Source organism: Dermacentor albipictus, chromosome 1, assembly GCF_038994185.2.
Source record: "Dermacentor albipictus isolate Rhodes 1998 colony chromosome 1, USDA_Dalb.pri_finalv2, whole genome shotgun sequence".
Lineage (NCBI taxonomy): Eukaryota > Metazoa > Arthropoda > Arachnida > Ixodida > Ixodidae > Dermacentor > Dermacentor albipictus.
The window spans coordinates 77,215,666-77,242,043 of NC_091821.1; the positions used below are offsets into that span (position 1 = coordinate 77,215,666).

Here is a 26,378-nt window from a genome sequence, read left to right on the forward strand (position 1 = left end):
TTCGCTATCCGTCAGCGCACCGCAAGTTTCGACCGCCTTGTCTACGGTGACGTAATCTTCAAAATTGACGTCCCCGAGAGCATCACCAAAATCAGTGCCGTCAAGCTCGCTTGTTGACGCTTCCTCCGCTGAAATTTCAGAGGCATCCTCCGAAGAAGCTGCCACAAAACCGCAAGCCCTGAAGTAGTTTGCGATTGTTTCTTGCTTCACACGATCCCATGCTCGCGCCAACATGTGGATGGCACTAAGCAGGCTCACCTCGTACTTTGTGGAGCTATCCATACACAAAATCATGCGCTCGAGGAGGTGCCACCTGTACAGGACTTTAACATTCTTGATGATGCCTTGGTCCATTGGCTGCAAAACAGCCGTTGTGTTTGCAAGCAAAAATGCGAGTCGTATTGCACTCAAGGCTGGCACATTCACATGAGCACTGCAGTGATCAACAAGGAACAACACCTTGTGGTTCGAAGCAGCAAACTTGCGGTCCAATTTGCTTATCCAGCTCTTGAAGATTTCGGCCGTCATCCACGCTTTTTTGTTCGCCTCCTAGTCCACAGGCTCTTCACGCCTTTAAACCATCTCAGCTTTGCGGCTTTCCCGATCACAAGTAAGCGACATTGTTCCGTGCCAGTCATGTTTGCCGCGATCAGCACCGACACTCTCTCCTTGCTGCGTTTGCCCCAAGCACAGTCGTCGTCCTTGAATGTCAGGGTCTTCTCTAGTAGAAGCCGATAGAAGAGTGCAGTCTCATCTGCATTGAAGATGTCTTCCGGTCTGTATTCGGCGAGATATTCACGCAGCTTTCCGTCCTTCCACGTGGCGCATGTTTCCTGGTTAACGGATGCCTTTTCACCACACACGCTTTTGAAAACCAGGTCATGGCGATCTTTAAAGCACGTCAGCCATCCATCTGACGAAACGAAGTCATTGATCCCCAATATTGCTGCAAGCGTTCGGGCTTTCATCGCAACGATGTCTCCGCTGAGAGGAAGTTTGTTGCTCCTGGCCTCCCTAATCCAAACCAGCAGAGCCTTCTCCAACTCTGGGTAAGCGCCGGTGCGCATTCGCTTCCGAGAAGGCTTGAACTCTTGAAAAAATGCATCCATTATTGTGCGCTTGTTCTTGATGTAATTTGAGAGCGTGTTCGACTTGACCCCGTACTTCCGCGCTATGTCTTGTTTGGCGGCACCTCCCTTCTCAACTTCCTTCAAAACCTCGACTTTCGTTGCCAGGTCGAGTGTGTGATAAGAGCCACGGTTTGCCATGGCTATAAACTGTGCGACTAGGTACAGTCAATTCCGAATCACTCGTGGAACAACCTAGCCTACGAGCTTCCCTCACAAAGGCGCTCGACCAACACACGCCTCGACATACGCTGCGCACGCTGCAAGACTAATCTCGCACAATCTCGCCACTGCCAGTATGCAGCGCTGCGTGCCCCTATGGCGCCCGCGTGGCCTCCGCGATCAGCTCCGGCCACGCGCGGCAGCTGCGCGTGGCCTCTGGCGGGAGCCGCTTCGCCTCCCGCCGGAGCCGATTGCGGAGGCCGCGGCAGCTGTAGCAATGAATAATCGCGCCGCTCCAAGAAGGATGGCGTTGCGGGCGGCTGCGGTGGCGATGACACCAGCGCGGAGCATGGAACTGTTGCAACACTTGAATAATTGCACATTCTACCACAGAATGACATCACCTCGAGGATCCCGGCTGAAAATTAACTTCCAATTAAACAATATTACTGGATGAGGACTTTGAATTATCGAGCGATTTCTTCTATGGGATCACATGCAAAACTGACGGGACCAGCACTTCACTTCTAATTAACCGAAAATTCCAATTAAGCGGCTTCGAATTATCGGGAGTCGACTGTACCAGCTTTTGATACTACAAATTAATGCAAGGGCAAAGCTTCTGCTTACTCCAACCCTCATAGCTGAAGAAACCTGAATGCATGCATAATTTCTTATGACAACCATTATGACCCTCTGCAGAAATTTTGAGTAAATAACAGTAATAGTGTACAGTCGAGCCCACTTATAACGATATTGATTTTAATGCATCGGTTATAACAATGGGAAGCTGCTGCACCATCAACTTCTGTATGGTTTCCATGATGAAATAACCCGCTTACTACAATGCCCCGATGCCGCATTATCGGTTTTAACGATGAAGTCTGGCTGCTGGGTGTCCGAGCAGAAAGATAGTGAAACGAGAAATTCGAGCCGCTACACGATGGGCCGCATGCTCATTTTCCAGCCAACTTCGCTTGGCTCTCTCCCATCGCCCTTCCAACCCTCCAAACACGAATGGGCTGCTCCCATAGCTCTCTGCTGCCCCACCCTCCGAAACATGAACGGACTACAAGCAAATTGCTCACATGTTGCTCGCTGGCTCCTCATTCAGCGCCGTTCTGCAAACAGCGTAACCGCTCGTGTACGTCTTTCTTGGTTGCATCGAAGTCGTTCCTGGCGACGCGGTTTCTCAGCCTCACTTGACTCACAGTTGAAATGGAAGACGGCTGGTCCACCCGCTCACCATTGGCAATGCCCGACATTGCCGGTGAAAAGAAAGCGCACGGCTATAGATTTGGAAACTTAAGTGCGTCTGACTGATGAGACGACAACAGCAGTGCCGTGGTAGGGCACACTGCCTCAACGTTGTCCTCGCAAGAGGTTCGGCAGATGATTCAATCCCTCCGGGGCTTCGTCTCTCGCTGAACCTTCCGCTGCACTGTGTGGACCGCTTGGATGCCTTGGAGAAGGATGTCGGCAAGCTTCGTGTAACGCATGCAAGACTGGTGGACATACCGTATTTACATGATTGTAAGTCGACCCCCCCCCCCCATATCGTCTGACAGGAAAAAAAAAAGAGCATACCACAGGGTGCATTCGATAATGAAAATTTATTAGTAGCTGACATGGTCACTAGACTACTCATCTTCACTAGTGCTGCCATCGTCATCATTGCTATGGTCCCACAGCGCGTCGTCGTCGCGCAAAATTTCACATTTGGCAAACGAATGCATCTAACTACACGCAGCCGTCAGGGAGGCTCTTTTGACAGGGCCGGTTGGCGTAATTTCGCGGTCTTCTGCCGCCAGCCACTCACACTCGCAGCGGAGCAGGTCCTTAAAAGGCGAAGATCCGGGCTTGTTTCAATGCCATGTCGCACTTCACTGGCAGGGACCAATCGCGCATTTCAGCAACGTGCGCCGCAAGCTTAGCCTACAGCTCCGGAAAGCGTCCAGACTTTGCCATGTAGGAAATTCCTCTTGCTCTCACAGGTGAAAATTTTGCTTCTCTGCAGTCGCCACTCTCGCACCACCCGTTCAGAAACATCGAACTTGCGGCCCGCTGCGCAGTGATTTGTTTCTTCGGCGTAAAGGATGGCAGCCCTCTTGAACGCTGCTGTGAACGAGTGCCGAATGATTAGTGGGCCTGGAGCACTCGTGACGACTGAGAAAGCATAGAAGTAGCACACAGCCGGCAGTCAAGTGGAATGCGTCAAACCAATGCCTTTTGTCAAACTATAGAGAAAGCTAAGCACAACGGGCAAAGAGAAACCCGCGAGCAGTATCTGCTCTTCCATGAACTACCGATACTCCCCGCAAGTGCCGCTGTTCTGAGGGTGCCGCCACGAATGGAACAGCAGCGCTTTTGTCAACTATCGACACCCCCTCATGAGTGTTGCGTGCACGGTAAAACTCTCAGAAATGTTGAAAAATGTTTGAACTAAGTAAAAATAATTGTCTGTGACAAATTGCGTGATTTGGTCTGTTCAGGTGCATTACCTGATGAAGCAGATGTTACGCTGCAACAAGTCTTAATGTTTAGGTGGGTAATTTAAAAGATTCGGCTATGGTGTTAGGCTGCTAAGCGCGAGGTCGCAGGATCAACTTCCAGCCACGGTAGCCCCATTTCGATGGGGGCAAAATGTGAAAACGCCCATGCGTTTAGATTTATGTGCACATTAAGGGAGGACATGGGTTGTTGAGATAACTTTATTTCTTGATCAAATCTGATAAAACTACATATGCTCATTCAGTGTTTCATGTTGATATTAAATATCTAACTATATTTTGCATATACATAGTAGTTGCCGAGATAATTAATAATTCTATTGCTTGTTGAAACAATCAAAATTTATCTGCTGAAGGGAAAGTTGCAAACAACATATACCTAGTTGCATAAGGATGGCAATGCTGGAAACAGATTCAAAATTGAACAATTATTTGTCATCTTACAGCCCATTTAAGTTCTGTGTTCACAGTATCAATAAGAAGAGCAAATCTAAATGTAAACAAAAAGAATTTGGAGCTGAAAGTAAAAAAAAATCTGCTCTCAGCGTTGCATTCTTAATACATTTTGCTTTGTGCTGCAAAAGAAATAATAGCATGTGGTTCCTGTACATAAGAAAGGACGAAAAAATAACTTAGAACAATATTGCCCAATTTCTCTTCCATGCGGGGCTTCGAAAATTATGGAACACATCATATACAGCGACCTAATAAGGCACCTGAATTTACAAAACTTTTTTTACACAGAACTGCGTGGCTTCGTGCCGGATTTTCTTGCGACACACAGTTAACGAAATTTTCTTTTGACATAACTGCATTAGATCAAGGTACTAGTGTTGACTGTTTGTTTTTAGATTTCAAAAAAGCATTCAATCGGGTATGACATGATTGTGTAATACAGAAGCTTCAGCATTTAAAAATTCCCGCTGACCTAATGAACTGGTTAATTAACTACTTCGTAAATCGCAGACAGATAACAGTGGCAAATGGATGTGGCTCATCAGCTGTTCCAGTCACATCCAGAGTACCGCAGGGGTCAGTTCTGGGCCCGTTATTATTTCTGATCTTTATTAACAATATTGCTAAGAACATCCAGTCCAACTTACGATTGTACACAGATGACTGCATTGTCTACCGCTTGATAAACAATCCAAATGAGAGCAAAATCCTTCAAGAGGACCTTAACAAAATTTTGAACTGGTGTGCCACTTAGTGCATGACACTAAATGAATCAAAATGCAACTACGTGTGCTTTTCTAGGAAAAAAAAACTGACATTTCCCATTCTCACAGGCTAAATAATTCGACCATTTCAAGCGTAACAGGGGCCAAGTACCTCGGCGTTCACTTCTCAAGCGGTCTTTCTTGGCAGGATCACATTGCAGAGGTTGCCGCGAAAGGGAATACAGTGGAATCTCGATGATACGAATCTCACGGGGTCACGGAAGATATTCGTATTAGCCGAAATTTGTATCATCCAAACAATTAAATCTAGCTAAATTAAAGAGTGAGAGGTGAATTCACTCAGGCACACTTACGTAAAAAGCATTTATTTCTTAAAGGAAAAGTCTCCGATGTCCTTCTGCTTATTTTTCTTTGTCAGGTCAATTAACAGACTTTGTTCAAATCCATAAAAACGCGTGCACGTGTCGTCGCTGATTTCATCCGCAGCCATACTACGCCTCAGAACTTCGAGCGCATGCAGCGTTTCAGCCGCCGGTGGTGGTCCTTCGCCGTCGCCCAAGAGCGTGGCTAGAAGCACAGCAGCCACTCCGTCCGATAGCATGCGGAAAAGGAGGAAAAGCACAAAAGCAACAAAAGTGCCACCGCTTCAAACTCTTCGCGCCCAGTCGCGGCCTCTGCGCTGTCCGGCGCCACGTCCGTGCCTCCGCACCAAAAGAGAGAGGCAGAAATCGCGTAGCCGTCAGTGGGGCTCGCGGTCGCGTCCGTCCGTGCGCTGGAATGGTGCCAACTGTGGCCTCTTCTCCGCGCAGCGGCGCAACCTCCTCCCCTCCTTAGCAACCGGTGCGCCGGTCGGAGGCGCAGCTGCGCATAGCAACTGTGACGTCACACAGTAGCGGTAAAACGAGCGCGTGGGCGTCGGCGGTGGCAGCTGCACCACCGCTCCTTCGTCAGACGTCTCGTTGCAGTCGAGTGAGACCCGTAGCTCCGAAGCGGCCCAGTGATTGCGCGCCAAGCGGTTCTGGAAGCGGCAGCGGACGCTGGATTCCCCCAACATCAAACGCCAGATGAACAAGGAGCGAAGGCGCGTGCGACGAATGAACATGTCACCAGATGCGAAAGCAAGGGAGGCAGAACAGAAACGCCAACAGTGACTGATTAGATCGCCGGGTACTAAAGGCAGGGAAGCAGAACGCAAGCGGCAGCAGCGACAGGCGATATCGCCGAACACCAAAGCGAATGAATTGGAGTGCAGACGGCAGCAGCGTGTGGCCTTCGCCAAGCACACTTTCAAATTTCCAGTGTCTTCGGTAATATTCGTATCAACCGATGCGGGTCGTAAATTGATTCGTAACAACCGTTGTCTAGCACATTGGAAAGTAATGGGGCTCGACCGAGACCTCAGAAAAATTCGTATGACCCAGAAATTCGTATTAGCCGTGATCGTATCATCGAGATTCCACTGTAACACACTAATGTTCTTAGCTCGAAATTTTCACCCCTGTCCTCTGGCTACTAAACAGTTATTATACACAACATACGTAAGGCCTATTTTTGAATACGCGTGCACGATATGGGACCCTTATCAGGACGACCTTAAATACATCTTAGAGCCCGCAAAAAATCGAGTGGCACGCTTTATCACTGGGAGCTATCGCAGATCTAGTAGCGTCGCAGAAATGAAAATACGCTTAGTGCTTACGACGTTAGCTGAACGCCGGCGCTGCTTGCGTCTCAAATTTTTTCACAAGATCTTTTACAACAATACTGGCATTGATGAATCAAAATACATGCGTAACCCGCACAACATATCCCATTACCGTGAACACACATTAAAAGTAAGGCCAATTAAGTCAAGAACGAACTTGTTAAAGTATTCTTTTATACCAAAAACCATCAATGAATGGAATGCTCTGCCTGAGGACACCGTTTCTAAGACATCAAATTCAGCCTTTTTCAATGAACCACTTGACGTGATCAGTTCGCGTGTTTCGATGTTTCTTTTTGTTTTTATTTTTCGCATTTGCTTGCCTACTATATATATTTATGAGAGTATATGTGTTTATATATTCATGTATGCTCATATATGTGTATACAGTTGCTGACTGATTTTCCAGACTCCAAAAATTCGGGCATGCTCGATTATTCAGTGTGCTTCACGGCACCGCCATTCTCCCCATAGATCATAATGTATAACAACTGCCGAAAGTTCGGACACCTTGAAACCTCTCGTCTGATTTTTCGGACACTCCTTGAGCCAACTCGATCGAGAGCACCATGCACCGACTCTGACCGGTGCATGGTTCGACCTGCTAAACGCCATTTTTGTTTTGAATGGAGCCTCCTTGCTGCCCCATGAAGTGGCGCTACTGCAAATCCCTGCTCATCATCATCTGGCCTCTTCGATTTTCGGAGTTCTGGCAGCCAGCTAGTTCGGTTCTGATAGGAAGTCACGTGGGCTGGGATCCCAAGACAACTCGAACCTGCCCAAAGTTTGCAAAATCGAACGCTGGGGCAGCTGGCTGAATGTAAACATGCTGCCAGCATGGCAGCGCCCGGTGAGGCTGGTGTGCGCTCGGCGTAGTTGGCTCATTTATGCGTTGCCAGCTTGAAAATATATAGTTGCATTAATGGATACGATCACTTTCGCGCGACTGGGCGTCCTGCATCCTTATCACCGCCGTGAAGAAGCCTTCAGGGGACACACACACGAAAGCTTCAAACGGTTCACCACAGCTCGTATCACACCGCTTCGCAATGCGGAACGGAGCATAAGCACCTGAAAAGATAATGCTAGAAGTAAGGAAATCCGAAGATGACCGTAGACAGTTGGCTGAGCGAGGTAAATTTAAGTCCTCAAGCGCCCGCGTTGTAATCTGTAAAGTCCCTGCAAGAATGGCGGCGAGCGCCTATCGCCTCTTTTCGTCGTCTGCTAGCCAGAGAACTTCCACTGAGCAGCCAGACCAAAATAATCATGGCAGGTTCTGGCAGCCTGCGCGTAGCCAGAACCGTCCAGCACGAACAAAATGAACGCCCGGCGGAAGTGCGTAGCGCGGTGGGCGGAGCAACCCGAGAAAAACGAAGATGGTCTGGCTGGCTCTGGAAGCCCGCTGGTAGCCAGAAGTGGAAAATTGAAGAAGCCCATCGTTTCTGCCTGGTTCGATAGAGTGGTTCTACAGCAGTTCGGTTTCAGCTTAGTAAGCCATGTCAAGACAATCCAGCAGCTGATTTTCTTCGTGCGTGACGCTGCGAGTAGGCCACGTTTTTCGTTTGTGTGACTGGTGTTGGCATGGTGGTGTTTGCTTTGTGTGCTGTGTCGAGGTTCCGGGGATCCAATGCGGCATACGGAAACATCGCGTAAAGTGTCTAATGGCGCCGACAGTGCCCGCGCAGACTGCGCTGGGGAATGCTGGCAAGCAGGCGCCGGGAGGCCTAAGATTTGTCGCCTTCCGATGTGCTCCCTACTGACGCGGAAAATGTTCTGCCGAGACCTGCGCAGTGGTTGCATTGCAATTCCGGACACCGTCTCATTTGACGTTTGGCCGCCACTCACGCACGGTGAACTCCGCGCCGATGCGGCATCACCACAGATTGCACACAAGATGACTCTCTCTTAGGGAAGACTGCAATCATGTTCACCTTTCCGCTGCCGCACCGCAACTTGTGCTTTACACAAAACGGCAGAGAATCTTGGCTTACGATAACGAAGCACGTCTACTACACATCCGAGCCTGCCGCTGCTGTAGGTCGACGCACTCACTCACATTCACTCACACTCAGTTCAAAGGTGTGAGTGTGAGTGCCAGTGGGTGTGAGTGCCAGTGAGTGTGAGTATCAGCGAGTGCCAGAGAGTTGCACTCATCATTTGCTTGCACTCGTCACTGCGATGCAAAACACACGGCATTGCCAATGGTTTCAGATTCAACACATGTACTCGACTAAACAGCGTGCAATGAAAACGTAAATAAAATGAGGCATCAGTCCATATCAATCTGCACAGAGCGGTATTGAGCTGCATAGAGTGGTGTGGTGGTTGGCTAAGCGTTTTTACTAAGTAGCCTCCATGAAAATTTTACACTTCACTTTGGTTAAAAATTCAATTCGATAATTGGAGGTTTTTCTTGGACATTTGTATTAGTTCTGATGAACAGTATTCCAGCACCACTACTTTTAAGGTGCTTTTGCACAGGTTTGTTTTAGTCCCATGCATCTTTATTCTGTTGGCATGTTATGTGGCATTTGTCAGTGTCGAGTTGAATTAAGGAAGTGCACCGGGTGTTTTTGTTTTGGATTTCAATTGCAGAGGCCCGAGACCTGTGTGATGTCAAGCTGGCTTCTTTTCCTGATGGCGTTACAAATGATGATGTCAAGAAGCTCTGCAAGGATGGTACTGTAGTGCGAGAAATCGTACAAAACAAAAAACTCGTGTAAGTGGTGCAATTTGCTAAGATGGCTTGAAATTTTTCTTGATGGGAAAGTCGCGAGCTTGAATGTGTTGCAGTTAATTTAAATTAACTCATGGCAATAACTGCTGTTGATGTTGTGTCCGGGAGCTTGAACTTTGATGGCTGTGGATGGAGAAAGGACGTTGCATGCCCAAATTGCCTGCCTATCGTATGCCACATTGCTTTAAAAGGGTATTGACACAATGTTTAGTGCCTTTTTGGTTAGATGAACGAAGGTCCAGGACCTCTAATCCGGGGGCAACAAGATTTTTCACACGAATTCCACTGTCGTCGGTCGAGTCGCTCATTGATTTTATGCATGCTAAATTATTGCCACTAGTGCTCGCGCAACAGCTGGGCATTGCAGTTGTGAACCTGAAACCCCTGTGAAAGCAAGTGCAGATTTTTTACTATTTCAGCGTGCTTAACGCTTCATACACTGTTCAGAAGAGTAACTAAACATTATTTTTGATAGTCTACTTTATATGTTTCTTTTTTAAACACAAGTGGCGAATTTGGTTTCAGAGCTTCAAATATTTTTTTACGGCAGTTCAGATAGCGCAGTGAATGGTTATAACGGTTGGATTTTTCTTGGTATTGTTGCAAGTGGACTGCACTGTATTGCAATCGTTGGAGGTGAGCTTTCTCTGAGCAACAAGCATAAGTTTTTAGGAATCATCTGAAACTAAGCTCATGTTTATTCCTCATCTTAAGTATCTGGAGGTGAAATGCCATAAGATGCAGTACCTTTTAAAACGTCTATTGCGCACAATGTGAGGTAGCGATAGGAAATGTCTCCTGAACTTGCGTAAATCTTCCCTGCTCGTGCCTTGACTAGGGTGCTATAGGGCACTGTATAAGGCTATAATTCCACAACACCAAGTGCTTTCAAAAGTCTAGACCCTGTTCACAATCTATGCATCAACCTCGCAACCGGCGCATTCAGGACAAGTGCAATATAGAGCATCTGTGTAGTCAAATGAGTGATCTTTTCACCTACAGCGGTCAAATTTAAGTTTTACATATTTCTTTAGAGTACATGCAAACAGTGAACACACTTCTCATGCAACCATAAATGGTGACCTTGCCACAGTATCATGAACGACCCACAGCAAGAGTCGTTGTCGCTATGTATAAGGTATCTCTGTGAAGAAATGGTGTCCCACTTTTTGCACAATCCCTGATAGCCCCCACAGTCATTTCCGCCATGGCACTGGCAGCTTATAATTGTGACACGTCGCTTAAGTTGCAAAATTCCCCAGAGCCATAAAAATTCACTTCCTCGAACTCCAGGCAAAGTACTCATGTCCTGAATATTACACTGATGCGTCAAGGTCACATTCCGATGGGCTTTATGCAACACTTGGTCTGTCCTTCTCTGAATCGGATGTTCTGCATCCTGAAACTAGTATCTACACGGCCGAGACATAGGCAGTATTGACGGATGTCAAACACATCAACAACACAGACAAAAAAGTGATTATATTCATCGACTCTCTAAGTGCTGCAAGATCCATCATGTTGCTCACTAAACCTAAAAAATCTCGTACTTAATGACCTTTATTTACTCCTGCCTACAAGCTATATCTCTAAGCAGTGTATTACAATATGCTGGGTGCCTGGATATAGAGGTATTGAGGGCAATGTACTTGCAGCTGAAACCGCCACATCATTAGCCAGAAAACCCACGAACTTCTCTGTAGCTGTACCTGTGATAGACTTGAAGCCTTTCTTACAGAAATAGCTTTGGAGTTATTGGCAGCGCTTATGGGACACTGAAACATCCAATGAGTTGTATGTCATTAAACCACAGCTAGAAAATTGGCCACCCATATAAAAAATACGGGGAACGAAGGTTATCTGTCTACTTAGAATCAGCCACACTCTTGCACACACTTGTACTTGTTGACTGGTGATGAGCCACCTACCTGTGGTAAATGTGTCGCAATGTTGACTTTCCTCCACGTGTTGTTGGAATTTCATGACTTAGAATCTTGTAGAAAGAAAAAGCACTTTACTTTGCCACACCATCAACAAGTTCCACTGCATCCACAATGTTCCTAGGCAGTGACCCACCCTTTCATATTTAATTAGTCTCAGGTTTTTTAAATGATATATGTGTACTGCGTGTTATGCATACAAGTGATCCATAGCACGGCCTCCTATCAGAGTGTGTTGCTGTGTTAGTAGTATTTAGAGCATGTGCTTCCCAGCTATTGCTCTTAAGTGCCCAGGTAAGGTGGTAGTGCTGCTTGCATATTCCCACACCTTTTATGATCGCTTCACGACATATGCTTTTAAGCCATAGCATACCTCGCTGGTTATTGTCATATTTTAGTGTGAAAGTGCTACTAGCCTACCATGCTGGATTTTGCCTGCTTGTATGAATGAGTTTTATGCGCTAACATGAAGTGAATTCTGGGAGCATAGAATCATTTACTGCAGTGGTTAGTAAAGGCAGTGTTCTTGCGGTGAAGTTCAGATAGAAGAGGGGGGTGGTTGCAGTGTCTTATCTATAGTACTATACTTGAGGCTGTTAGTGCAGCTGCGCTCGGAACGCAGTCTTGAGGCTGACGCTTGGACCACGAGAAACGGGCGGGTTAACAAAACTCCCAAACAGCAACAACGCTAGGGCTAACAGTGCTAGTGTACAACAGTTTGTGTTTAGCCAGAGCTAAACTGTCAGCCATTTTGTTAGTACATATATATTCTACGCATATATACATCAACCAATTTTAGGCACCTTTACAGCCATGTTACATCCTTGACGTCATACATTGTTAACTTGTTGCACCACATGTTTGGCACTTTTTAGCCAGTACTGGCCTTAGTGCCATGAAAACAACTAGGCTTGCCACTATTTTTTCTAGAGTTGACGTCTGGAGCCTTCACTTAATGCAAAAAAAAAAAATGAATAGTCTAAAATATCATATCACTACTTCATCAAGCTGCTCTATGCAGTTATGTACAGCCTTTGTACTGAGTGAGACCAAAGGTGACCGAGATGGCTGTCTGGCTTACATACTAAAGTTTGGAAAGTGAGAGTAATCTTAAGTATAAGATTACTGCCTCTGCTCAGACAGTAGTTTTAGGCACCAGCTTGCTTTATGTAGTTATGTATTGGTTTTGTTTATAGACCAACCTTTTTCTCCATTTACCTTTACATTTTTATCTTTTGACAAATGCCATTGTTTTTCTTGAGGCTTACATGCGTAAGCACAGAGTTAGTTTGCTAGCTCCAGAAAATATGCGGTTTCCTGAGAGTTTATAGATTAACAAAGTTCGTAAGGTTGAGGCTTGTGTTTTGTTTTGCTTTTGTGTGTCCAGGTGTGCTTTCGTGCGGTATCCCAACAAGGAAAAGGCTGTGGCAGCTGTGCGCTCGTTGCGGGGGACCAACCTAAAAGGGGTTGCCATCAAGGTTTCATATTGTGGTGAACGATGGACCAATCCAGCATCGTGTCCTCAGTTCCAACCGGACACTTTGGATGTGCGGCGAGTACCTAAAGAGTACCAAAACAAGCAAAAGCTTTCTGCACTATTCCCCACAGGCGAAGTGCTCAAGGTACAGCGAGATGGGTGAGTTACTTACTGTTGTCTGTCTTGAAAAATGCAGTGATGCTGATGTCTTACTTAGGTGGCAGTGGCAGGCCAATGAATGGCTCTGAGGAGCCACTTGGGCTCAGCGATTCCTCAACTATATGGTGACTGACCAACTTTTTTTCTATTTGAAAGGAACTATAGGGAGCTGAAAAGGCAAAGGACAGTAGAGTTTTAATGCCACTGGGCAGATGTTGGTGACATACTACAAGCCAGTCATAGAATGAAATATTAAAGAAGCTGCTACCATACATGCTCGGTGCCTTTGGCTTGGCTTCATTATGTTCTCTCAGCTAGCGAACTGCCAAGAATAGAGGTGGCTGAGGTGAGATGCCTGTACAAAAAACACTCGCGTGGCTTGTTACTTGAGTGAAATGATACTCAAGTTATACACAAGAGGCTGGCATGGGAGGTGAGTCATTTCTGCATGCTGAGGAAGGCAGCACAAAAAAGTAAGCACGATGAAAGGAACGTACACAGGATGGGCACAAACTTCCAACTATATATTTCGGAACATGAAAACGGGCCTATATGAATACACATCAGGTAACACGTGCCACAAGACTGATAAAAAACTCAAGCCTTTCCGTATTATCTCTATCATACACACAATCCATATTGAATGGATTGCATCACAGGCATGCTAGTCACGGTGCTTTGGTGATGGTGGGGGGGGTTCCAAGATGAGGCTGTGCTCACAAACCTTTCAAAGCCTTTCGAGACTAATCCGCTAGGGCAGGGCACATTTGCTGTCGTGCCATAAGAAGGGCAGGTTGTACATCAATGGGTAGCCTACTGCATAGAGTCCAGGCTGAGTTAGCACAAAGTTTGATCAACAAGCTGTTTTGGACTGATTGAGCAACCTATTCTGATTTTTCTTCTGTGAAGCTTCACAGGCTGGCTTTCTATAAAAATACATATAGTGAACCATGGTGGCATTTACAGTCGCCGACCGTTTATTCGGACCTCACCGGGACTGCGGAAATGTCCGAATAAACAGGTGTCCGAAAAAGCAGATTAAGAAAAAAAAATGAAATCCTTTATTTCCACGCACTTAATCGAGCTCGGCAGTAGGCTTGAAGAAATCGTGAGTGCGCCGTAGCACGCTGTTCCGTTTACGCGCAATCAGATAAGCCTGAATCTCGGAGAGGGTCGTACGGTCACTATAGGCGGCTGAAAGCACAGTCACTGCTTGTGCACGCTCCGCATGCGACGGCAGCGTAGTACATGGTGCGTCATCTTCCGACTCGGAGTCATCGTCCGGCGGAGCAGCAGAAACCTGACGAACGATCTCGCCGTCGTCGAGTTATGCGCATGTCAGTACAGCAGTGTCAGCACCTGTGAAACTGTCAAATGAGACGGTGTCCGGAATCGCAATGCAACCACTGCGCAAGTCTCGGCAGAATATTTTCCGCGTCAGTAGGGAGCACATCGGAAGGCAACAAATCTTAGGTATCCCGGCACCCGCTTGCCGGCATTCCCCAGCGCAGTCTGCGCGGGCACTGTCGGCGCCATTAGACACTTGACGCGATGTTTCCGTACGCTGCGTTGGATCACCGAAACCTCGATACAGCACTCAAAGCAAACACCACCGTGCCGACACCAGTCGCACAAACGAAAAACGTGCTGCTCGCAGCGTCGTGCGCGAAAGAAAGAAATCAGCTGCTGGATTGTCTTGACATGGCTTACTAAGCTGAAACCGGAACTGCTGTACGACCACTCTATCGAACCAGGCAGAAACGATGATGATGAGCGTGGATTTCCAGTAGCGCCACTTCGTGGGGCAGCAAGGAGGCTCTGTTCAAAAGAAAAATGGCGTTCAGCAAGTCGAATTATGTGCCGCGGTCAGAGTCGGTGCATGATGCCCTCGATCGAGTTGGCTCAAGGAGCGTCCGAAAAATCAGACGAGGGGTTGCAAGGCGTCCGAACTTTCGGCAGTTGTTATACATTATGGTCTATGGGGAGAATGGCGGTGCCGTGAAGCTGACCGAATAATCGGGCATGTCCGAATTTTTTGAGTCCGGAAAATCGTTCGGCGACTGTAATTTAGTGCAGCAGTTGTCAGCAAAAATCTTATGTTATCAGCCAACACTCATGTTGTATGGCACGAGTTTTGAGATGGTTGTGCCATTTGTATGCAGTGATCTGAATCAGGGGCAGAAGACTATGGGCATTCTCTGTAATACTGCTACTGGTTTCGTTCTATCCACAGGTTTTTGGCTGGGTATAGAGTGGGCATGAGACATTGATCATTTCGAATCTCCATCTTTCTGTGAACCTCTTGTTTGTAGTTCAAATGATACTAGTACAATTTGATATGAACTGGCCTCAAGTTATTGCATCTAGTTACAAGTTAACAGTTAAATTAACCCCCTCCCTCATTCTCCAAAGGCAGTCGATGGCACATTACAAGTTTTTTGTATTATTCTGCACATACACGTCATACTTTTAGTTTGCTTTTGACCTTATACGAAATGATGAATTTGCAAGTTATCTGATGTCTCTTTACCTACCGTGGTGGCTTAGCGGCTATGATGTTGCACTGCTATGCACAAGAGCACGGGATCAAAGCCCGGGCGCCACTGCCACATATCGATGGGGCGAAATGCCAAAATGTCTGTGTGCCGTGCATTGGGGGCACGTTAAAGATCCCCTGGGCGTCAAAATTATTCCGGAGTGCCCCACTACGATGTGCCTCTTATTCAGATAGTGGTTTTGGCACGTAAAACCTCAGAAGTCAATTCACTTCTCTCTCTCTCTTTAAAAGTGTCATAAAATTCGTTTGAGAGCATGTGCTTTCGTTGCATGTGCTTTCGTTGGCTACCAATGATTACTAGACTTGACAACCAGCAGTCTAAAATGGTGGGAGTCTGGTGCTGCAACCTCTATGCACAAAAATATACTGTAAACTCGTAACGAATATTTCAGAATAACAAACTTTTAGAAAATCCCAGGCAGTTTTCCCATGAATTCTGTGCAAAAATCTTCCAGTTGAATGAATTTGAGGCTCCTGGTGGATAGTAACACCAGCTACGATTAGAAACTGCTGACATAAAGCAGGCGTCCCCCCCCCCTGTGCGGTGAAAGCGAGCAAGAGGAACAGCGAGACGAGGTGATCAAGCCCAAGATGTGGACAGAAGTCTGTCACCAGTTAGATGTTGACAGCAACACTTAGATTGAAGACTATGTGCAATGACAGTGAGCTCGTTACCTGTGCTGAACTATCATATCTGGAAATGTAAAAAAAATTCCAGTGTACATCCCGAATAAGAGTGCGACGAGGAAGATGCAATGGCAGAGGCAGATTCAAATAATGCAACTCTGGCAGAGGCTGTAAAATGCCTTGGAAAGCTGCTGACTTCGTGTTTCAGCAACAATTTGTGCCAGAGGTAGGGCACAAAAACATATATACTCTTTGGACAACTGTGTTACTGAGCACCAGTGCAAATGAAAATTATATATATATATTTTTTTTTTCAAGATGAGATAAGCAGCAGCATACCTGTTACACACTTTGTATATATTGATGTACATAACTCCATAAATTGCATTTCACCCTTATTACTCTGCTGTGCCCTATTCTGTTCCATATTCTTTTAATGAACTTTCAGTTAGGTAAACTATTTCCTTGGGTGCCTTGAAGTTTACTCAAGTGAAAGTTCACTGTATTTTAGTTGATCTAGTCTGACTCAATATGTTCATACCTGGTTCTCCATGCATTTTTCCCCCCTTTTTTTTCTTTTTTAGAAATACCTCACAGGCTCCATGCAGGAGCATTATGTGAGGGGGACTAGACAATAATTTTTAACTAAAACACGGAAACAAAAGAAATTCAAGAACCAGGTATTATGCAATAGTAAAATGTAGATATGGTGTAACATTGTAATAATAGAATACTTAGTAGGTTTTGTACATAATTGAGTGGGCCTACATGATATCCCTATAAAATCTATAAACATGATTTCAAATGATCATGTGGTTAACAAAAACAGTCATAGATGGTTAGTATTTTATTTCGAAATGCCATATGGTCATGAATACAGACATCAGGGAGGTCATTCCATTGACCAAATTTGAAACCTCTTAATTCCAATAGACGGATAATTCGAACTGCTCTGTTGGTATCAGCAATGTTTCGGCATTTGAATAGGGAAAAACTAAATTTGAACTCCAAAACATGTGCAACAGTTGTTATCAAGCCCATCTGGCTAAAAAGGAGCAGGAAAACCCCCCAAGTGTGATGCACTCACCTATGACCCCCCCCTTGTGGGGCCGTGATCACATTACCGCGTACTCACCTGTCTTTGCCTCATCTCCATCCTAGCATGCACATTGGGCATGCAGGGGGACAGTGCGAATCAAGCTACCATCCTTCTTGGCTGGCCCTTGCCCCTATAGGTGCTATTTTATTGCACTTGGAACTTGTGCTTCTTCTGGCACATGTCATAGCGAGCTGATGCAGGAAATGTCAGGCAGTTTCAATGTGAGCCCAGTGACTGTTTTGCACACTCTACTCCACAATTGATTGGGCACTATATTTAATGGGGCTCTCCTTGGAGTTTGAATTAACGTGATTCCACTGTACAATCTAAGCACTGAGGCCTTGAAGAATGGTTTCCAAGGTATTCATTGCCTTGGGACTTGTGCCTTCATGTGCAACAGAAAGAATGGCAAGGCTATCTTCGCTTGTGGTCTATCTGCAAGGGAGGAACCACCCTGCTACACGTGCTGCTGCTCGTGTGCATCATTGGTGCGGTAGTAGCAGCAGAGCATTCTTTTTTTGTCTTCTACCCACCATAGAAACAGAAATGTTATGCTTTGTGTTATGCTTTGCGTTCTGCTTTACGTTGAAGGAAGGTACGTTTGCCTTGGTTCAATATTGTGTGTTGCTTTTTTCATGTGCAGTAAACTTTTGTTGAAGATACGTATGGTTGTTAAAAGAGCTTTTCTTTTGATTGCTGAAAGCACATTTGCACTCCGGTTGTTCAAATTGCTTTTTTGTTGTCTTAGCTATGCCCAGGTGAAGTTCCCATCCAGTGAAGTGCTGATAAAAGCACTCAAGAATCCGAAGTGCCGGACAATTGATGGCAAAAATCTGGAGTTTTCCGTGGCACTTGTCCCCAAGCGCAGTAAGTATTGACAAGTTGAACAATGACAAAACTTTATTACAGTGTGGGAAATTTCTCAAGATGTACAGAGTCTGATTTCACATAGGAAATGGCATACGATTGTGCCCTCAGTGCTTATCTGATCATTGGTATTTTCCCAACTGATCTGTTTACAACTTTAGTACCGTATTTAAGGGGAGAGGCCACCCTGGAGACCGAACTTTTTTATTTTTTAAGATATCCAGATGAAACTTTCAGGGTACGTTCACACCACCGAACTATGAGAAACTGCAAAGTTTCATGAATATATGTTTATTAGTTCCAGAGTTATTGAGGTCTAACGAGGTGATTCATGTATGTGCCTGAGGAAGAGCCTGGAGAAATGCCAGGACATCGTAGGAAGCAGAAATTCACTGTGATGATCCCTTGATAGATATCCCAGGGGGCTAAAGGGCCCTTTTCTTTAATTTCCCCTCCAAAAAATTTTAAGACAACTTTGAATTTGATGTAGCCAGTAATGACCACATTCATCAAAAATTAATTGCTTATTATAAATTAAATGCACCAGCTTTCAAAAGAAGAAGCCTGTTACCCCCTGGCAAAGTCATTCAGGAACAGAATAAAAAAAACAGCATACAAATCTGAAGAGCGGTTCTTGTGATATCGCCTTCCCCAGCATCACTACTAGCGAAAAAATCCATTCCGAGAAAACAGGCCTTAAAGTTGAGTCCGTGTTTTTTTGGTATGATGTCCGCTGGCGGACAATGTGCATTGTAAGTTAGTATGGTTAAAATCTTAAAACACTAGTGATTTGTACATTCTCAAGCTCTGGCCTGTGTACATAAATTTCACTTGAAATTCAGTTCCCTGTACTACTGCCTTGAGCCATAAGTGCAGAAACAGATGTAGTGGTTCACTGTTCTTGAGTCAAGCATTTTACTTTATCTGAGGACTCTGGTCTTAGGGCAGTGTTTACCTAACGCTTGTAGTTGGGTGCTTTGTTGTGCATCCCTGGATGAAAATTGCCAATTCTTATTTCTGTTTTGATTTGCAGAACATACCAAGGCTGCAGGCTTCAAGGCAAATCAGAATGCTGTCTTAAGCCCCCAAAACAAGAAGGCTAGAAATGCAGCCAAACAGGAAGCAGAAGCAGCCAAGACCCCCACAAAAGGCCAGACTCCCAGCAAACAGCCTAGTAGCCCTACTCTGAAGGGCTCACCTCACACTCCTACCCCTCAGAAGAAGCAGAGGCGGAAGAGATCGAAGACGCCTGGGCAGCAAACGGGACCCAAAACACCCGGGCAGCAAGGGGGACCCAAAACACCCGGGCAGCAAGGGGGACCCAAGACGCCCGGGCAGCAAGGAGGACCCAAGACGCCCGGGCAGCAAGGAGGACCCAAGACACCCGGCCAGCAAGGGGGACCCAAGACGCCCAAGCAGCAAGGGGGACCCAAGACACCCGGGCAGCAAGGGGGACCCAAGACACCCGGGCAGCAAGGGGGACCCAAGACGCCCGGGCAGCAAGGGGGACCCAAGACGCCCGGGCAGCAAGGGGGACCCAAGACACCCGGGCAGCAAGGGGGACCCAAGACACCTGGGCAGAGGGGGTCGAAGACACCAGGCCAAGCAAAAGGAGGTGCCAAGACACCCAAAGGAACACCTAACCATAAGACACCTAGAATGAAAGGAACTCCAGCCATGGCTTGAGAAGCGTCACAAGTGTTTTTAACAGCTGTGAATAGAGGGACTGAAGAAAGGGCAGGGTTGGGAGGACATCTTCTTGCAACATGACAGTGCAGTATGGTTCACTCAAAGGAAACACCAAATAAATATGGCAGTGCTAATTATCGCTCTGTTTTGGTATAAATGTCTGAAAAGTAATTTTTCATCAATACATGTATACCTAATGCATCACATCTGGCACTTTATCCCTATTAATGTAAAGAAGTGTTGATGCTGGCTTAAATAGTTTTTAGGTGTTGCCTTCATGAGTGGACCATGCAGAACATTGCCATAGTCACTTGGCATTATTAATACAGTCTACCATAATTCCATCATGTTAGTGTCGAATAAAGTGTTTGACCATTCTATGCTGTGTTTAATCTTATTTTAGGGCCTGGCAGCTCATGCTTCTACTTGTAGATGCACGAGATAGTAATGTCTTGGGGAGGTCGTGAACTAAGTGCTGCTTCTTTGTACTATCAAAAGCAGCATACCGTAGGCCATCAGCTGCGTTGGTGGCGCAGTGGACCGAGGCAACGTTCTTGGACAATACGTACTTCAGTTTCGCAGCTCCCTATGCGAGCCCACTGGCCGGCGTGGCCGCAATGGGCGTCACTGAAACTACCGGTGCTGCAGTCGCGTCTTTTGTCATGCGCCGACTGGCCTGTAGGCACTTATCCGTCAGTAAATGTAGTTTACATACATAGTCTGAGTTTTGTGACTAGCCTACCGCGCTAAAGTAATGGGGACTGCACGGTGTCTGTGCACTATCGGCGCTGCAGTGACATCTCGCGCAGCGCGCATCGTCTACACTGCAGTGGGTCATTTTCTCCAACTGGCCTGTGCCATTCGCTCTTTGACCATTGTGTTTTGGTTGCCCGCACAATATTGTATGCCAAGGATCCTCGACTGATATGTCTAGCTAGTGTTTAGAGGCTGCAACTACACCGCAAATGAGCGATCGTGCAATGCGATTCCGCTTTTCAACCAACTTTTTCCCTATAAAAGCGCCACGGTGCTCCCTTCAGCGGGGGCTTTTTTTTGCTGCTTACGATGTGTAGTAATTAGAGACGGCGAGCGCCTGTGCAGACGTAGCGACATCAACGCATCACGCCCAGCAGTCGCTCGAGACACCGCTGTGGTGAATTGATCCACCCCCGTCAACGCTTCGCCTAATTTAATTGACACCTGTATTTTTTATATTTGTCCGCGGATATTATGGGACGTGTGAATGCGTTGGAAGTGATCTGCAAGCAGTGGCAAGGCCGAAGTTAAATACTATGAACATATTTAGGTCAAAGCTTAATTCATTTTCTTTTTGACGAACAAAACAGTGACACTTTTTATTTACTTTGTGCATAAAAAAGTAATTTTGAGCAACTTTTGCTCAGTAATTTTGCCCTCTTTCTGGCTGCTTGCACCTGCTCTGTCAGTGATGCCTCACTTCATTCTTTTGGAAAAGTGCATGCGCATGACAAGATAGAACTTGATGACATTAGCAGTCACCTCCTTCCTCATAATGATTATGGCATCCTAATGCTTTATCTAGCCCGTCCAGAATGCTCGCAAAATAAGTCGCCAAAAACTGCGTTGCTGTCGAGTGTTTGACGAATTACTTATATGTGTTTGACGACGGTGAACATTCTGAAAGACTTCACGTAAGCACCCCGACTTGAATGACCTCGGCTCTGTCAAAAGGCTATGCGAGGGTCGTGGGTCACGCGCACTTGGTGGCTCGGAAGCACTTTCTTCAGTGTATATCCAGCCAGGTAGTAGACAACCATTTCTTGTGTTCCTGCTTTCTGGTACCCGTGGTCGCCCAAGTTATCCATGTGGCCTACTGAAAGACTCATCCTACACAGCTTCTTGTATAGCTTTGCTTCAACTGCACCTTTCAGCTCAGCAGCAGCCTTTTCCTTTTGCCCCAGGCTGTTGTGAGGAGACACCAGAACACCATTGGGAGCGCCAGAGCAATTTCCTCTCACTGCATTTTTCACAGGTGTGAACAAAGACAACAATCTACAAATCTGTCGGAATTGAACTACGGATGGGTGGTCATTGTCGCCATGGAGTGAACGGACAACACCAAAAATTTTCTGAAATGAATAAAAGCATTCTTTGAGTGATTTTGCCTACGCACTTTTTAATTTAATGGTCCTATGGCGTGCAGTAATATAAGTAATCACGATAAAACCAACTGCATTTGCGGTGTGTGCATGCATTAAAAATTCAACAAGCATTTGCGCATTACCTCTTGGGGATCTTGGTTGGGCTTCACTGTCAGTTGTAGAGGACACCAGCTTTGTGGAGCTCGTCAATTATGTTGAGTACCGAAGCGTAACACGCAAAGCTTCGATTGTCTGTCTCGAAGCAAACAAGCATGTTTCGGTGGTGGTAGTTGTGTTCCGTGATGTTGAGCAGGTTGAGAAACTTCTTGATTATCTGCGCAAATAAATGAATGTGTAGTTTGCACTAAACTGTAGGGCTTCCATTAAATATTATTACACCGAGTTGGACACATGTACACTGGCTTGAAGCGTACTCTTCGGTGAGCCCTTTCGTATTTCTTCTGCAGGATTTTTTGTGTTGAGTGCGTCAAAGACGTCATTCATTGTTGTTGTAAACGCTTCTGTTCCCTTGGAGGCCTCCTATGGCGTGCAGTAATATAAGTAATCACGATAAAACAAACTGCATTTGCGGTGTGTGCATGCATTAAAAATTCAACAAGCATTTGCGCATTACCTCTTGGGGATCTTGGTTGGGCTTCACTGTCAGTTGTAGAGGACACCAGCTTTGTGGAGCTCGTCAATTATGTCGAGTACCGAAGCGTAACACGCAAAGCTTCGATTGTCTGTCTCGAAGCAAACAAGCATGTTTCGGTGGTGGCAGTTGTGTTCCGTGATGTTGAGCAGGTCGAGAAACTTCTTGATTATCTGCGCAAATAAATGAATGTGTAGTTTGCACTAAACTGTAGGGCTTCCATTAAATATTATTACACCGAGTTGGACACATGTACACTGGCTTGAAGCGTACTCTTCGGTGAGCCCTTTCGTATTTCTTCTGCAGGATTTTTTGTGTTGAGTGCGTCAAAGACGTCATTCATTGTCGTTGTAAACGCTTCTGTTCCCTTGGAGGCCTTCAACGCTTTCTGCCCTGTATAACTGCGATCCAATAGCAGTACTAAGCTGAACAGCTGTGGAAGGTAAACAAAGTGTAACAGTTGTTGAAAAAAAAAAACTCGCAAAGCAACATGGAGCCACCGTCTATATTTAGGCATATTACAATTTTTAATAGCTCACCTGTGCAACGAGTCACACGTTCATTCTCTGCAAGTTTGTTGGGTTTACGTGCGCTGCTGAGAGCTTGGGGACGACTTTGAGATTATGCTTTCTTTCGCACTCTTAATTAGAGGAGTTGATGGTGGGCAAAGTTTATGCGGTAATCTCCAGCCTGAAAAAAAAGTTATCGGCGCCAATCAGCACAGGTTATTATGAAATAAAGTGCGCTAGCTCACCTGTCCATATTTGTGCTTGAGCAAATGGTTGCGTACACACTTCAGGGCATGTGGCACATCACACAGGTACGCGCGCTCAGGCAGGCATGGATGTGGAATCTTGTGAGAAGGTGAGGTTAAGCTGCCGCCGTTTCCCATCTGCTGCCACATCGAGTGATTGTTCCCAGCCCCGTCATTGACTACGGCAATCCCCATAGCACCATGTTAATGCAATTGAATTACTGCTTGCAACACCAGCTCTGCTAAAATCCTACCAGGCGCCGCACCTTTCGTGGCAAAGATGGCAGTTGGTTGCACCCAGCTCTCCAGAAGTGGTACAAACATCAGCACGAGCGCATGATCTGCAAGTTAGTCCGTTCCTTCATTTGAAATGCCACCGTAGCCCACAAAACCAAGTTTGAAGGTTGACTTGTTGAAATCGTACGCCTGACGTAACTTAATTTCATCCAAAATCAGTGTGCCGAACTTCTTCCCATCTGCTCTCTTGCCCAGCTGTTTTCCAATAGCTTCCATACAGAGAGGATTGAAACCATACATGCATGGTATTCCTTTCAGAATTTGTGTGAGACGGCTCAGGGAGGGCAAGGCCAGCATGTTCATGTCAGATAGAAGCTTATATGCTCGAGGGCTCGCTATTCTTAGCATTAAACATTTCAGAAGCCAGTGCCCATTGTACCGCGTGCCACACGGATACTTTGCATTCAACTGTTTAAACGATGTCATAAATGCAAGTCGCTGTAAAGGCAGAAGTTCGGCCAACGTTTCCTCGATTCTGTTATCGGGCATTTCTGAAAGCCTTCTCTTCAGAGCCAAAATTTCCTTCTTTTGCTTTTGATGCGCAGCAGTCGCCCTAGCAGCCTTTTCTTCACATTGCGTAGTTTCTGATATCGCTTGAGCGTTGCGCTCGGAGTTTTAATGCTCAGTCGAAGTTTCCTCTGTAGACGGAGACAACGCGCGCAGACTAGTTGCTTTGAAAGTACATACATTGCACTGCTTGTGGTGTATGTTATCTGATGTCGCCGGTGTCCCGCTGGCCTGCTTTCATGCCCGCGCATATGTTCAAGCTGTCTGCTTCTCTCAGGTTTATTTCCACACTTGCAATGCTGGCCGCAGCTCGAAATAGCCTCTTGTGAATTTTGCTGTAGCCGTTTATGCAGCAAGTACCATCATCTTCAAGCACAACAGTATTCATTACTCGCAGATGCCCGGCTACCAGTTGGCTCATAAAATACTCCACATCGCTTCTGTGTTGCGTCGTCCTAAACAATTTCTAACTTCCAGAGCGCAGAAGGCAGTGCCACGTTCGTGAGCTCGTTGAGCACAAAGTGGGTTGCGCATATTTTTGGAGTTCCTTTCTTCCAAGCCCAACAGCAGGTTTGAAGTTGAAGTGCTGTCAAGCTTCGCCCGATGTACTTGCCGGCACTTGCGCTCGTTCTTTTGGTGGGCGTCGTTTTCGCTTCACATTTTTTGGCTTTGAGATATGCTCAGGCAGCCCAGGAAAGAGCCGACGAAGTGCGCCGGGAACAAGCATCCATTTCCCGCGAGGAATCAATATTTCTTTGTCACCCACAACATGCTTGTAGTATTTCAAAATGTCGTCGTCCTCGAAGTGGCGTTCACAGACTTTTGATTTGTTTGTGAGGCGTTTACCGTTTCGGTGTAGCATGCGTTCCCAACTTTTGAACTCCCCAGCATCTTGTGGCGGTGCGAAAAAATGGCGACCAGCGGCATCCTGTCTCAGGCCGCTGGTGCAGCTGGGGGCAAAACACTACGGCATAGGGAACTTCTTGCTGTCATGAGACGCGGAAACTCTTCTTAAAGAAACTTTTCAAGACAGCAAATCGCGACACATTCCACAACACCTACAAAACGGAGAAGGATAGCGGCAGACAGTGCAGCGCAACCAGCATGAAACCAGAAGTGAAAGCAGAAGTCAAGTGTCAAGTTCATTACCAGAAACGCATTTACAATACATAGGTCAGATATGACAAATTTTCACAAAGAGGCTCAAAATTAAGAACTGAAATAACTACTCAAAATGAAACCAGAATCTACCAGAAATTAAGCAACTTCTACCAGAAACGAAACAAAAAGTGACAAAAGACGCGATCGCAGCGCCGCTAGTTCGCGTGACCATCACTTCGGCCACCTCCCGAGTGATGCCATAGGTGAAGCTGTGAAACCGAAGTATGTCACAGTTATGAGAGCGGTGTAACGCAAGCCTCACAACCAGGGAAAAATGCAGGTCGTCCGCGAAGGAAACGCGCCAATGCTTCTAGTACTTGACAAGCCACAGGTTCAGAATCACTGTCTTTTTTTTACGCACATGGTTCTTCGAATCAAGCGAAGCATAAACCACCATCGATTAATATTAATGCCGGTAGTTGTCGTGACGTCAAGACGACCCCATCGCCAGATACGTGCCAGTTACGTGTGATATCCCTGAATGCTAGAAGCATTGTTAACAAAATAGATAGCCTTGAAGTTCTGCTCATTTCTTACGATCCTCACGTACTGGTGATTTCCGAGACATGGTTACATAGCGGTATTCTTGATGAAGAAATTGTGCCACCGGACTACGTCATATACAGACGCGATCGCGGCTCACGTGGTGGAGGCGTTGCTGTGATTGCGAAACGTGCAGTAAGCGTAACGCTGCTTGAACAAATTGATCAGCATGAAAGTTTGTTGTTGCACGTTACTGCGCATGGTCTCACTTTTCTTCTTTGTGCTGTGTATCGTGCCCCTGATGCAGCGGATTCTTTCATGTATAGTTTATTTGACCGCTTACTGCCTTACCAAAACAGGAACTTAATTATTACCGGTGATTTTAATTTCCCTGCTATTGATTGGGATAAACCGTATTATGGCCTGTCTGCCTCATGTGATATTATTCTTGATCTGATGTTTTCTTTAAACCTTAAGCAAACCGTTCATGCATACACCAGAGAGACATCTGTCTTAGACCTTTTCTTTGTTAGTCAAACCTTTTTTGATGGAGTGCTTAGTGTTGAA

At 46.1% G+C, this 26,378-nt stretch overlaps 1 protein-coding gene and 1 long non-coding RNA gene across 5 annotated transcripts in view; one reads left to right on the forward strand and one right to left on the reverse strand.

Moving 5' to 3' along the window:
- Window positions 1-20,217, forward strand: part of LOC135917638 (nucleolin-like) — a 45,119-nt gene extending 24,902 nt beyond the window's left edge. Inside the window, exons 6-9 of the mRNA XM_065451213.2 lie at window positions 9,281-9,404; window positions 12,750-12,998; window positions 18,030-18,148; window positions 19,182-20,217. Coding sequence (XP_065307285.1) covers window positions 9,281-9,404; window positions 12,750-12,998; window positions 18,030-18,148; window positions 19,182-19,834 — 1,145 coding nt within the window. The 3' untranslated portion in view covers window positions 19,835-20,217. The remainder of the gene's footprint in view (window positions 1-9,280; window positions 9,405-12,749; window positions 12,999-18,029; window positions 18,149-19,181) is intronic.
- Window positions 20,218-20,354: 137 nt separating this feature from the next.
- LOC135917639 (uncharacterized) lies at window positions 20,355-25,365 on the reverse strand. 4 transcript variants are annotated; one of them, XR_011507584.1, is made up of 6 exons: window positions 23,364-25,365; window positions 23,149-23,299; window positions 22,883-23,042; window positions 22,592-22,782; window positions 22,101-22,497; window positions 20,355-21,945 (listed from the first exon to the last, which is right to left on the reverse strand). It is a non-coding gene; the product is annotated as an uncharacterized lncRNA (long non-coding RNA). The 4 variants fall into 4 exon arrangements; XR_011507585.1 differs by lacking the exon at window positions 22,883-23,042; XR_010569358.2 differs by having other exon boundaries at window positions 22,101-22,291; window positions 22,592-23,042.
- Between the last annotated feature and the right edge of the window lie 1,013 nt (window positions 25,366-26,378).